Raw genomic sequence first — 12,988 nt, 5'->3', positions numbered from 1 at the left:
CTCTATAGGTAGCTTATCTCGTTATTGCTGACAGCAGCAGCCAGAATGAATTGAGTCAACTGTGCCATGCCCAGGCATTGATACCATTCTCTCTTCGATGGTGTGCCGCTGCAACAAAGCAATCTCAGCCACACCCTGGCTCTTCGTCACGGACTCAAAACCCCCTACAGGCACAGGCTGCACACCCACCAAGCTCCGTTCTGTTAGGTGCGCAATTTCAGGTTGGCGGTTGTGCTGGCTTTACTTGCCGCTAGGCAACCCGCTATCGCAAGTAGCGTGGCTTGTTGTGCATTGGCAGTCCGAGGCTTGAAGGGGTTCGAGCAGTCTTTGGCGCCTCTGACCGAAGCCGTCAGGAACTTTCAACGGGTGCGATCAACGGTGGGCGTTTGCGAATGCAGCCTCCTTGGAGAATACGGTTGGTTGGCTTTACTGTAGCTCCCGAAAGATCCCAACAATAGCAGACGGAGGCGGAAGCATTCCCAGAGGTGACGCTGCATTTTCTCAACTGAGCCATTCTGCGTCTTGCTGCTAAGAGAATGCCTCGTACCAACTGTCTGGTACATTTCGTGTACAGCGGATTGGCAGCTGATCCCTTGTACTGTTTGCTCAGCCTTTGAGTACCCGCCCAGGTCAAGAAGGGTTGGTGTGGATGGTGTCCTCTCCTTTGTTCGTCTCTCCTGGTCCAGGTCCAGGTCCACCTGAAATGGCAGTACGGAGCACGAAGCCGTGCTGGTCGCCCTGACTCTGGTTCAGGTTCATTCTCAACGCTCAGTCAACGATCCAGGTACTAAAAAAAAGACTGGTAGTGGAGGTTTGAGGTGTTGCACGAAGGGACGAGTGCCCGCTCACTATCCATGTTGAGTTAGGTGCATTTCAGTCCCAGTCCAGTTCAGAGGACATCTGCATCTGCACTCAGTGGCTCACTGACTGACTGATCCTCTCTCATCCACATGGACGATGGACCCATGCTCGGTGCTTGGTGTTGATGCTGGTGGTCCTGGGTCACACCCCCTTGATCCATGTCCCCTTGTCCCTGTCGTGTTTCCATGCCCTTCCCATCTCCCCATTCGCCTTCATTCCTTCCTTTCCTTCCATTGCCTGCTTGGTTACTGACTGTACTTGCTTGCTCACTCGCTCGTTGGCCCTGTCGCTGTCCCTTCTTTTCTCCAGCCTTTTCTTACATCCAGTACTTACATACCTTAACTCTCCTTCCCCTTCCCTCGTTTTCTCTCCACACCGACCTCACCTCCAATCGACAAGCATCAAAGGCGTCGTCGACCGTCACTCTCGATTCTCGACAGCGCGTCTGCGTCTGCAAGCCGATCCCTCGCGAGACCCGTTTACGACTTTGACTCCCTCACACTCCTTTCACTTACCCCGAACGGAGTCTGGCTGCCAGTAGGACCTCTGGAGGTTCTAGCGATCTAATCAGCAAATGTCGACGTAACGATTGATTTAATAATATCCCTCGCCAAACCGACAATCTGCCAAGACTACGATACCTGAAGGAAGAATCCCGTAACGGATCCTAATCTGAACGACACGCGTCTGTTTTGAATCACATTTGACGATATTTCGTCAGTCACTCTTTTGAATTGATTTTGGAATCGCATATACATACGCTCTACGCAAACTATATGTGAGTTGGACTTTCATTCCGTGTTGTATGGCTGTGGTATTCCGAGTTTCGACATCTGTGCGAAGGAATAAATGTGGTGAAGAAGAGGGTGGATATCGGATTACACAACAGATCATGGCACGGAACGACGACTAATGCGATGAAACAGATTACACTCGTTGACCTAATAGTCAAGTACATTCGCTGAAACTTATTCCTGACAGTGAGTCTGGTGATGTAGAGACCGAAGGCTTCAATCTGACAATAGGTTCAGCATACTCATCATCCACCCAATCCAATCCTCAACACTGTGAATACTCAGTCTCAACCACGAAACAGTATCAACAATGCACGCAAAGAACTTCATTGTTGCCCTGGCTCTGGCCTCATCCTCTGTTGTCGAAGCAAACCGACCGCGCATGTACATCCCTCGACAAGTCAAGCGAGAAATCGAGAACAATGCCCCAGAGAACCAACCAGCTCCTGTGATAGAAAAGCGGGAGCCTGCTGATTCTTTCATCAAGAGCCTCATCGACAAGAACAGCCGAAAACAAGTGAGCCAGGAGGATGGCGTTAACTTTGACCCAACACTACCTCTGGGCTTCAAGAAGTCTGGACCTAGTGCCAGCGCACCTGCTCTCATCATTCAGCCAACAACAAGCGAGGCCCTCCTCGAGACTACCGAACCTGCTGCCTCAACCGACGCTCCCACAGAAGCCGATACTGGCATTCTCTTAGCCCCCAGTGGTATCGTCACATCAAAGACAGCGGCCCAGCCCGCTGAGCCCGCCAAGACGACAGCTGCTACGGTCAAGGAACCTTCGACCGAGGCACCGAAGAAGGAGGAGACGAAGCCTGCCGCCACTGAGAAGCCTAAGGAGGAGACAAAGCCCGCAGCTACCACAGCGCCTGCTGTCGAGCAATCTTCATCTGTCAAGACTCCTGAAAAGAAGCCAGTCGTCGAGACTAAGACCGAGGCGCCTGTCCCCGTTGAGACCGTGACCGAGCCCGCTGTTGTTGAAACCAAGACCGAGAAACCAGTGGAGTCCAAGACTGAGAAGGCCAGTGCTACCAAGGGCCTTCTCGACCCGGTCGAGAGCATCTTGACATCCGTGCTCCCTGTTGTTTCCGACCCTAAGAAGGAGACCAAGCCTGCCGCTGTTGAGACCAAGACCGAGGAGCCAGCAGTTGAAACAACTGAGAAGCCCAAGACTGAGCCTGAAGAGACTAAGCCTGCTGCGGTTCCAACCACCAAGGAAGGACTGTTGGATCCGGTTGAGAGCATTGTCTCTTCGGTTGTTGCCGATCCTGCCGACTCCAAGACCACGGAGCCTAAGCCAGTCAACACCGAGACCAAGAAGGCTGAGCCAGCCAAGACGGACAGCGAGAAGGAGACTCAGCCAGCTCCCGCCGAGACCGAGACTGCTAAGCCCGCTGAGCCGGAAACCACAAGCCCAGCTGTGGAGAAGCCTGCTGCCACTACCAAGGGCCTTCTCGATCCTGTCGAGACTTTGTTGTCTTCGGTTCTTGCTGAGCCCGCCGATAACAAGACCAAGGACCCTACCCCTGACCAGACTGAGTCTATCTCTCAACCCGAGGAGACCGGAACACCCACCAAGGAGCCCCAGCGTGACGCCTCTAAGCCTCAAACTGATGGTCAGACTCTCCCAACCTTCAGCCCTCCGGCTGACGAGACCACCGCTGCCCCTAATACTGGTGAGACTTCCAAGGATGGTATTTTGGATCCCATTGAGACTCTCCTCAGCTCCGTCTTGCCCAACCAGCCTGATGTCAAGACCACATCTCCTGAGGAATCTTCAGCTCCTGTGGACAGCAAGCCCACCTCTGCTGCCCCCAATGGTTCTGAGCAGACCGTTTCCGCTGCTCCTTCAACCGAGCCTGAGACTACTGGCCCTGCTGAGATCATCCCTACCAGCATTCTGCCCGATCCTACTGATATCCTTCCTGTTCCTACTGACGTCACATCTGCTGTTCCTGAGGCCTCAAGCCCTGTCACTGTTTCGCCTGTGATTCCTACAACTGTTTCTCCCCCTGAAAAGTCCGAAAGCGGTTCCCCGGATCTGACTTCATTCATTGATCCCAACACCAAGTTTCCCCAAACTGGCAGTGTTGCACCTACTGATGCTCCTAACACAACTGTCCCTGAGGTGACATCTGGTATCGATGTTACGCCTGAGCCCACCAGCGAGCCTATCAACGGAACTGAGACCATTCCTAGCGTTACGGGCGAGCCTCAGACCACTGGCGCCCCCGAGCCTACCAGTGCCAACACTGAGGAGCCAACAAACATCACCCAAACTGCTATCCCCACTGGAGGCGCCACCAACGAGCCCTCAGGAAACACCACAGCGCCTGCTACTGAGCCCGCCACCGAACCAGCTACCGAGCCTGCCACCAAGCCTGTTGACACAGCTTCTGGCTCTGTTCCTACTGGCAGCCCTGCCACCGAGACAGATGTAGAGACCAACGGCACTGCCACCGCTGAACCTACCAAGCCTGCTACAGGCGTTGAGACTCAAAGCGCTCCTGCTTCTGAAGGCGAGCAGACCTCTGCCGTTGTGCCCACAGATGAGCAGCCCTCAGTCGCGCCCACTTCGCAACCTCCTGTTGAAACCGAGACCAAGCCTGAGCCCGAGCCTACTACTCTGGTTCCCACAGCTGCTGTTCCTGTTACCAGCATCCGACCTACTGCCACCCTCACCAACACCAACAACTGGCTGCCTACCACCATTGTCTTCGAGCCTACCTCTATCCCTGCCGCGCCTTCGCAGCCAACTGAGACCTCGACCTCCACCGGCCTTCCTGCTAACATTCCCCGTGTTATCCTTCCTAACGACCCCAACAAGCCTATCCCTGAAGGCTCTGTTCCCATCCAGCTGGGTTTCTTGTTCCCTTTCAACTACAAGTTCCTGGCTCGCAACACCGTCGCAGCTGCTCAGCTTTTCAAGTACCTCCCCAAGGGTCTTGCTGATGCTGGTGGCTTCTCCAAGGACCGCATTCTCGTTAGCAAGATTGTCCCTCTTGACACACAGTCCCAGTGGGGATACATCACTGCTCTCGCCAAAATCCATTATCCCGAGAACATGATCGACAGTCTCCAGGCTGATCTCATTACCCCCAACTCCCCATTGTACAACAATGATCTTGAGATCGTCCGTAACCTGACGTCCGTCATCAACACCAAGATCGACATCTTTGGTGACTCGGACACCGACAACAACACAGACAATGGCAACTCGGATGATGGCAACAGTAACAACGGCGATGTCTTTGGTAACAGTGGCGAGGGTGACAAGTCTGCCAAGCAGAAGGCCACCACTGCTGGTATCGCTGTAGGTGCCGTTGGTCTCAGTGTCATGTACGGTGCTGCCATGTTCTTGGTCGCCCGACGATACAAGCGCAAGAAGCAACTGGGCCACCGCCGTGCTAGTTCCATTGGCAGCAGCCAGCGTTCTTCTGAGATGCAGTACACTGGTAACGGCAGCCCTGCTCTTATGGGAGGGGCTTTGATGAGCCGTGACTTCTCAGCATATGGCGCAACACATGCTGAGCAAGGCCAGGTCCGTCCTGGCGGCCGTGACAGCCATGGCAGTGGGCGCAGCGGCATGGGCAACTCTGCACGAACAGCGTATATCTCTGCGCCTGTTGCTGCTGAGAACTCTCTTGGATGGAACTGATCCAAATCACACCCAGGCGGCTGATCGCCCTAAAATCATACACCAAAAAAACTATACCTTTTCACCAGTGCACCATTTTTCTCTTTTTTTTATTTATTAAACACTTCGATACCCTTCAGGTGGATTGTGATGACTACTCCTACCACTACGACGCGGTGATCAGCTAGTCACTACGAAAATCGCTCAACATGAGTAATCCCAACTCGAAATGTTTCCTTTCACCATGCGCTTTCTTCATCATGTTGAGACGACGATGCGGCATGTGCCTTGCTCTTCATTATAGACTTACAGGTCGGCTACCCCGGCCCTGCATCATTCCCCCCTCACGCCTAACGCCTCCGAAGGGGTAGAGCCCCCACGTCCCTTTTACTTATTCGTTCGGCTCCATCCTGGCGACCTGGCCAATCTTTTTTAATGCTCTTGACCTTTCTTTTCTCTTGTCATTGTTTATTGTATCGTGTCGTGGAGGAATTGAGTTGTCCATTGTGTAAGAGGAGGGACGGCGAGGCAAGGAATAACGGGGAGAAGGTGAAAAGCTTGGCTATCTAGACAGGCGTTTCGGGACGGGACAGCAGACAATGAGAGCAGGTTCTGGATGGTAGGATACATGTCAATTTGTATATAACAGGACTATTTTCGTTGTGTTTGGTCCATGACTTGTATGCCTTTTTATCACTTCTGAGGAGAGCGATGGGAAGCGGCGGTGTTGTTCAGACTTTTCAAAACGTTAGAAACCAAAGAAATCCAACTAAAGAAAGAAATGAATACTCGTGAATGTTCTCTGTCTTGCCAGTCTCATAAAATTGTTCGGATTGATCTCCAAACATTGACTAGTCAATCTGTCCCCGTCTTACAGTAGCTTCAGCTCTCTCGATTCAACCTGACAATCATCTACTGTATGATCTTGCGTGCATATTTAGGCCATGGCACTACCCGTGATGCTCGTGATCCCCCTTTGGCGTGCAGCTTGCCAGGTTTGGTGCGTTGAGAGGTTACATCGCTGTCTAGATAAGGCTGATATGCCGAGTCTATTGGGCGCGGATTGCTCGGACGAGATGGTCTGCATGCTGATCACGGCCATTTTTACGTGATCTCTGTCTAATGGAATGATCCTTGGCTGAGCTATACCTGGTGACGTACAACTTTATCGCTAATAAGACTTTTCATGTGTAAATGAGCGTCTTTCGACGGAGCTTCTAAGACATTTGCAGCGGGCTTCCCGCATGTGGCGATTGACTTGTCGAAGGAGTAATTTCCCCTTGCATTAAACCCTGACGGTCGGCCACGCTACGGCGACGGCGCCAACGGTGCGGCGCTCGGGGACTGGGGGCCATGGACAGGGGTTGGTTAGACTCGATACTCAGTCTTGGGACTTAGGAGCATTGCCTTGTCTTGTCTCTTCTTGGATTCAGGTTGATTATCAAGATGAGTCCAGACTCACCATATGCAAACCTTGCATCTCGCATGATATATAATATTCCCTGTCGAGGGCCTTTGTCTGCCTGGCTGCTTCTTGACCTTGCGTAGACAGACTACGGAGATTTTTGCTCTCTCTTGTTCCTCTCGTCTCCTTTTACTAACTTGATGAATACTAGCAACCTATTGCGTTCATCCGGAGTTCAGGGGTCGTTTTGAAGATTTTGACGCGTGGCGTCGTAAACTATCGAAAAAGTTATTAATGGCAAAAGAAAGGGAAGTGGGGGAAAAAGATAACATAGTTAGATTGGACTCTTGGAGTTAAGACAAAGCCAAGCGCCGGAGGCAGTTGCATCTAAGAGTTCTAGACAAGAAGCGAAGCTTGGCTACTCCGGCTTCTCCTCTATAAGCCTGGGGGGCATTGAGCTAAAATAAGAAGAGGAGAAATCAGACCAGTCTAGGTTTCGATGGATGATTTACTTTCACGATGCTAGCTCAGCGAGTCTGCAGGTACCGTAGTTAGATCAGGTAACGACGCGGTTATAACGGTGGACCAAAAGTTTGATGGCGTAAGCCTTGGACGGTTGATTCAGTTGACGATGGAGATGCCGAGCTGGACTGAACTGAAGAGAACGATCAGATCAGATCAGGCTGTCAGTGAGCGTCAGCTTGTCTAGTACTAGTTTGGTTCTATCCTGCTAGAGTCGCATTGCACTGCTCCTCTTGCGGATGGCATGTAAGCTCTTGCACGCAGATGGTGGAGGTGAGGGGCACTTTTCAGGGGTTGAGAGCAGTTTATGGACGAGGATTTGGAGACTATCGACCCAATATAGCACCAGAATGCGGCGCCTAAGTTGAATATGTAAATGCATTATCTGTTGGCGTGAAGGTTGTGACTGCGACTGTGACTTTATGAGGGGAGAGTACCTACCTACCTAGTAGTATTTGTAGGTCGAAAGGATCTAGAGTGGCGTGGCGCGGCAACAACGAGCCGATTTAGAGTGACTGACTGACGTTTGCTCTTTCCTTTCCTCTGATATCTTGATGTATTCCTAATTCCTTCCTTTCTTACCTTGTCCATTACCTTAGAACCTTACCTACCTTCCCTACCTTAGGTTCTCTCGATTACTATCTACTCACGCTCGTTTCATACTGTTGTTCGGCTCTACAGTTAATCATCACCAACTACTACTAATCACTGAATAACCTCACATCTTGAGGTTCCCCATATGGATCATGTCTTGAGGCTTCTCGCCTAACTTAGCCTCTCTGACTCTCCCCTTCTCTTAATAGGTCTTCAGTCACTGCAGTGACAAAATATGGCTGTACCATGGAATTCCATGGGTATGCCACCATCTGACGCCGATCACGACAAGATCGTTGTTGGTCCCTACGACGACTCTAGATATACAGCATCATCATCAGGCCTTAGTTATATCCGGCATCCTTCCTCACAGCCTACCAACTCTACAGCCCGTCTAATTCCTCAACCTCTTCTCTCCCCACCCATCGCAAGGGTATCACCTGGTCCAAGGAGCCCTTCAAGTCCGCGCAGTCCGGCCAGTTTCCAATCTCTCAACAGTCCTTCGAGCCCTGGCTTTCCTCTCAGTCCATTCTACCCGCCGAGTCCAGGTCCATTACAGAGGGGGCAATTCCCTAATTCTCCTACCAGCGATGGCTTCAGCTCGCCGCGCATGTCTGGCGCAACAGCTGCCACGGACCCTCGACTATCGACTAAGGCATCGAATATGATGGAAACAGTTCTCGAGACACCTTACTTTGACACGCCGCCTAATACACCTGGATCGTGGGGCGATGCAAGCCGTGGAACCGATAATCTCGATGCTACAGAGGTCCCCCTCAACAATGGCTGGAGACCTTGGTGGTTGCGACGAAGAGTAATCAGCATATTCATTGGCGCGTCCATAATGCTGGCTGTAATTGGCGAGGTAGTGATGTGGTGGCTTTCCAATAATGAAGTTGACAGCAGCCTCAAGGGTCTGTGGACTTTTGGACCCGTTGTTGGTGAGTGATCGTCAGGGTCCTTACTCTGTGTGGTTGGGATCTTCATCCGTCTAAGTGCTCACGTATACCAAGTTGTTTCTATCATGGCCATCCTATGGGCACGAGTCGAAGCTCAAGCATTGCTTTATATGCCATGGATTGTTCTCGATCGCCGACCAACGACTGTTGACGAAACTCGCCGCAAGCAAGCTCACCGAACTATTCTGCTCGACTATCCTAGCCTTGGGAGCCTTCAAGCATTAACTAAAGCATTCCGAAACCGCCACCATCTCGTCGTTGCATCTATCGTGATCAAGATTCTCCTGCGTGCTCAGATCGTTCTTTCTACTGCCGTCTTTCACGCCGAAATTTATGTCGACAGCACTACCAGACTCCGAGCCAGGCTTGGCATCCTTCATGCTATGGTTGGCGTATTCCTCATCATCTCTGGTGTACTTCTTCCTATGCTGTATCATGCACCATCGCCTCGAGGTATTGCGCCTAGAGACCCTACTTCTCCCGCCGGAACTGCGGCGCTTCTCACAAGTAGCCAGCAGTTTCTCTCACGACTATCCGGGACTGGTCATGCAGATATGAATGCTGTTGCTGGTAGGTTGGCAGGCTCATGGTATACGACAGAACTCACACAACCCGGGCGTCGACCCGAGGAAATGTTTCAGCTGAGACAACATGGTGGAGGAAATGGTGCCCTCGGCATGAACCCTTCCAACCGACCTGAGGAGGCCACGGGTACATATCAGCCATGGACACAAGTCACCCGAACCAAGCTCATCAGTATTGCTACTTCAGTTGCATTGATTGTTGGAATCTGTGTCATTTATAACTTGAAAGGCAATGAAAATGGCCTAGAGGTCGATGATAGTATATTCGTCGTTTGGACCTGTTTACCAACCATAATTTTTGCAGCTCTTGCAGTCTTCTGGAGCCGAATCGATATTGATAACCGACGCCTGGCCCCGTTCTTGAAGCTCACCAACTCGAAATGCCGGTTTCAGGAGTCTTTGGGGCTGACGTACATGAACGAGTTTGGTCTGCATACAGCTGGAAAGGCCATGAAGAACCAAGATTGGGCCGTTTTCCTTGCCAAGTGCACCTCGATGCTTGGCTGGTTGATGCCAATCTTTACTGCGGGACTGTTTGCTGTTTCTCAGATGGCACAAAGCGCCAACCTTGAGCTTCGACCAGAGTCGCAGTTTGTATCGACAACGAAATCGCTGAGCACTGCCATCGATAGTGATACAATTGAGAATGTGCTCCTAAGGGAAACTCCCAAATACCCAAGATGGACATGGGAGGATGTCGCTCTTCCAGCGGTTTCGCTTGTCGATCACCCAAGCGAGTGGCCACTTCCAAACACGGAGCTTGTGGCCAAGGTCCCAAGTCTAAGGGGCAAGCTCACCTGTGAGACGATATCTCTTTATGGAGGTGAGGGTGTGGATTGGCAATGTGTACCATTGGGAGGATCCACGAAGCAACCCATCTGCGGATCTGATCAATCTCGAACTGCACTTGTTGCGTCTTCATGCTCACAACTCTCTTCCAAATACTCACTCAAGTATATTTGGGGTAGCTGTTCAGATGACGGCATGATCTCTGTCATGATGTGCAATCAATCGGTTGTTGAGGTTGATGTCTTGACAACATTCCGCACTGAGGACCTGTCCATCAACTCCAATGCCATTCCGATTGTGAATGCATCGAGTGAGGCGCCTTCGGGTGTGACGGCGGATATCACAAGTGTTTATGAAGCGCTCGGTAGCGTTGGTGCTGATAACAAAACCATGAACGGACTCGATGCATTCTTTCGTACTTTGGTGCTCTCAAGGTTACAGACAACTCTGGAGCGTATTGCGATGCCCGAGAGACAGAATTCAGTTTCGCAAGCGATCCGCCAACTGCATGGAATCCTCGCTGCACAGGCCATCAATAGTGACTTGATACGACGGCCCTTGTCATCTAAGCTCCGTGCTCGTGATGATTCTCCAACCGATATTCCAGCCTCGGTTGACTACGTTCTCCCGCGTCTGATGCAGGGAAGTGTGCAAAGCTTCGTCCTCATCGGGTTACTAGGCTTTACGCTCGCATTCGGACTCCTTTCGCTCCGTACGGCATCTCGTGGGACTCTGAGCAAGAGCCCTGGTAGTATTGCCGCTCAAGCAAGTCTTCTTGCAGACTCAACATTGTGGTGGCGCTTACCAGACGGAGCAGAATGGATGGAAGATGACGATTTAGCGCGATGCCTTCGTCGAAGGACGTTCCATCTTGGATGGAGTAAGGGGGCCGCGGGAACCCGAGGCTACGGTATCGGGATCGTGCAGGACGAAGGAAAAGTAGCGAGACCACCAATGGTCTCGCAAACAAGTGCTGATAAGAGCGCGGGGTTGGTTCCTGGGCGATACATTAGTATGGCGCCTGGGGTATACTCTTACGGGGATGTTGCGACATATGAAAAGTCGTGAAAGTGATACCCTCGGCATGGATCTTGAATTATACTACAGGTAGTCTTGGTGGATTTCGGAATGCATGGCGTTGGGAGGAAGCGATTGGTTGGGAATTATGAACTTGTTGGTATATCTAGGTACTAAGTTACACTGCAATTGTACTGTGCTGTACTGTACATGGACTTGTCATGTTGTGAATATACGAGGTCAAGCAAGGCTCGGAAACGTCTTGGCAAGTAGTGATGGAGTATTCGTGCATGTGTTGAAAAATAAGCCTATTTGAGTAACCAGAAACTGGGGAATTGTGGAGAATCTGCCCAGCCCCAGCTTCAGCCATGGATTTATCAAAGCAAGTTTGAAGCGTCTTGAAATTGATGAGTCTTTTCTTTAACACTCGTTTACATGGTAACTCCTTGACGATGCTAATCTCAGCTTAAGAAGTATTCTGTGACCTTGAGATTCGTGTTTGTTTTCCTCTGTCTACCTCTTTCTTTTCATCTTCATATCGCAGTCTAATACGTAACTCAACATATCATGGCGTTTACATTACACTCACATTCTGGCGAGTTCTGCCCTGGCCATGCCAAAGACCAACTCGAAGATATCGTCAAACATGCCATCTCCGTTGGTTACAAGACCATTGGCTTCACAGAGCACATGCCTCGCTATGATCTACGCGATCTCTATCCCGAAGAGGTTCGTGCCATCATGTAGCTTATCAGTCATACAGTGTCTGACATATCACAGCTCGATAACCCTCAAGCTGCTCTAGAAGCTCTCCCTCCTCGTCATGAAGCATATCTCGTGGAAGCTCAGCGTCTTCAGCGCGAGTATGCCTCACAGATTCACATTCTCATTGGCTTCGAGGCTGAGTTCATCCGCCCAAACTGCGCAGCACACGTTCGCAAACTCGCTGAGCATCCCATTGTTGATTACTTCATCGGCTCGGTGCATTACGTCCACAGCACTCCCATTGACTACAACAAGGAGATGTTTGCCACAGCTCGTGAAGCAAGCAGTCGCAAGACTGAAGAGTCGCTCTATGAGGATTACTACGATCTTCAGTACGACATGCTCAAGGAGTTGCGCCCGCGCGTTGTAGGACACTTTGATCTCGTGCGGTTGATGAGTGAAGATCCAGCCCGGGATGTTCGGCAGTGGAACGGCGTTTGGGACCGCATTCTGCGAAATCTGGCTCTTGCGAGGGAGCAGGATGGATGGCTTGAGGTTAACAGCGCGGGACTGAGAAAGGGACTCGCTGAACCTTACCCTGGTAGCATAATTGCCGAGGTAAGTTGGCACCATCTCATTATGTGGGATATACCCGAGTAAAAGCTAACTAGTCACAGGAATGGATTAAGTTGGGAGGCAAGTTCACTTTCTGCGATGACAGTCACGGCATTGCACAGGTAGCCACCAACTATCCCCGAACAGTCACTTATCTCGAGAGTCTGGGCGTCAAGGAGGTCTGGTGTCTCAAGAGGACACCTAACTCTGGCGTGGATGGAACAATGAGAGCTACTGTTGAGGAAGTCAGTGTTCCTCTGAGTGCGTTCCGGGAGCATTTCCCATAAAAGACACATATGGTCGGGCTATTGGTTTATAATAGAAAGCCATAAAGTCATAGATTAAACAGGGCTAGAACTATAGAGCAAGACAAGAAGAGATCCGATCCAGAAGGGAGAGGAATAGGGTATCGCGAAGAAGAAGACTGCATCCAGACATGAGAAGGATGTGTTGTAAAGCTCTGATAGAAAAAGAAACACAATGGTAACAAAACTCGGGTATCC

General features: G+C 51.0%; 3 protein-coding genes; all 3 read left to right on the top strand.

The window, feature by feature from the left end:
* Positions 1 to 1,965: 1,965 nt before the first annotated feature.
* Positions 1,966 to 5,316, top strand: FFUJ_08769 (uncharacterized protein; the record flags this gene model as incomplete). The annotated part of the gene is made up of 1 exon (XM_023580492.1): positions 1,966 to 5,316. The coding sequence occupies one exon, from the start codon at positions 1,966 to 1,968 to the stop codon at positions 5,314 to 5,316; it is 3,351 nt and encodes a 1,116-aa protein (XP_023433261.1).
* A 2,735-nt stretch (positions 5,317 to 8,051) lies between these two features.
* FFUJ_08770 (uncharacterized protein) lies at positions 8,052 to 11,216 on the top strand (the record flags this gene model as incomplete). XM_023580491.1 has 2 exons in its annotated part: positions 8,052 to 8,757; positions 8,830 to 11,216. 2 exons carry the CDS (start codon positions 8,052 to 8,054, stop codon positions 11,214 to 11,216), a joined length of 3,093 nt encoding a protein of 1,030 aa, XP_023433260.1.
* A 516-nt stretch (positions 11,217 to 11,732) lies between these two features.
* FFUJ_08771 (related to histidinol-phosphatase) lies at positions 11,733 to 12,772 on the top strand (the record flags this gene model as incomplete). XM_023580490.1 has 3 exons in its annotated part: positions 11,733 to 11,894; positions 11,946 to 12,488; positions 12,548 to 12,772. 3 exons carry the CDS (start codon positions 11,733 to 11,735, stop codon positions 12,770 to 12,772), a joined length of 930 nt encoding a protein of 309 aa, XP_023433259.1.
* Between the last annotated feature and the right edge of the window lie 216 nt (positions 12,773 to 12,988).

Source organism: Fusarium fujikuroi, chromosome FFUJ_chr07, assembly GCF_900079805.1.
Source record: "Fusarium fujikuroi IMI 58289 draft genome, chromosome FFUJ_chr07".
Lineage (NCBI taxonomy): Eukaryota > Fungi > Ascomycota > Sordariomycetes > Hypocreales > Nectriaceae > Fusarium > Fusarium fujikuroi.
Note: the sequence above shows the minus strand (reverse complement) of the source record. Positions and strands in the feature narration are given on the sequence as shown.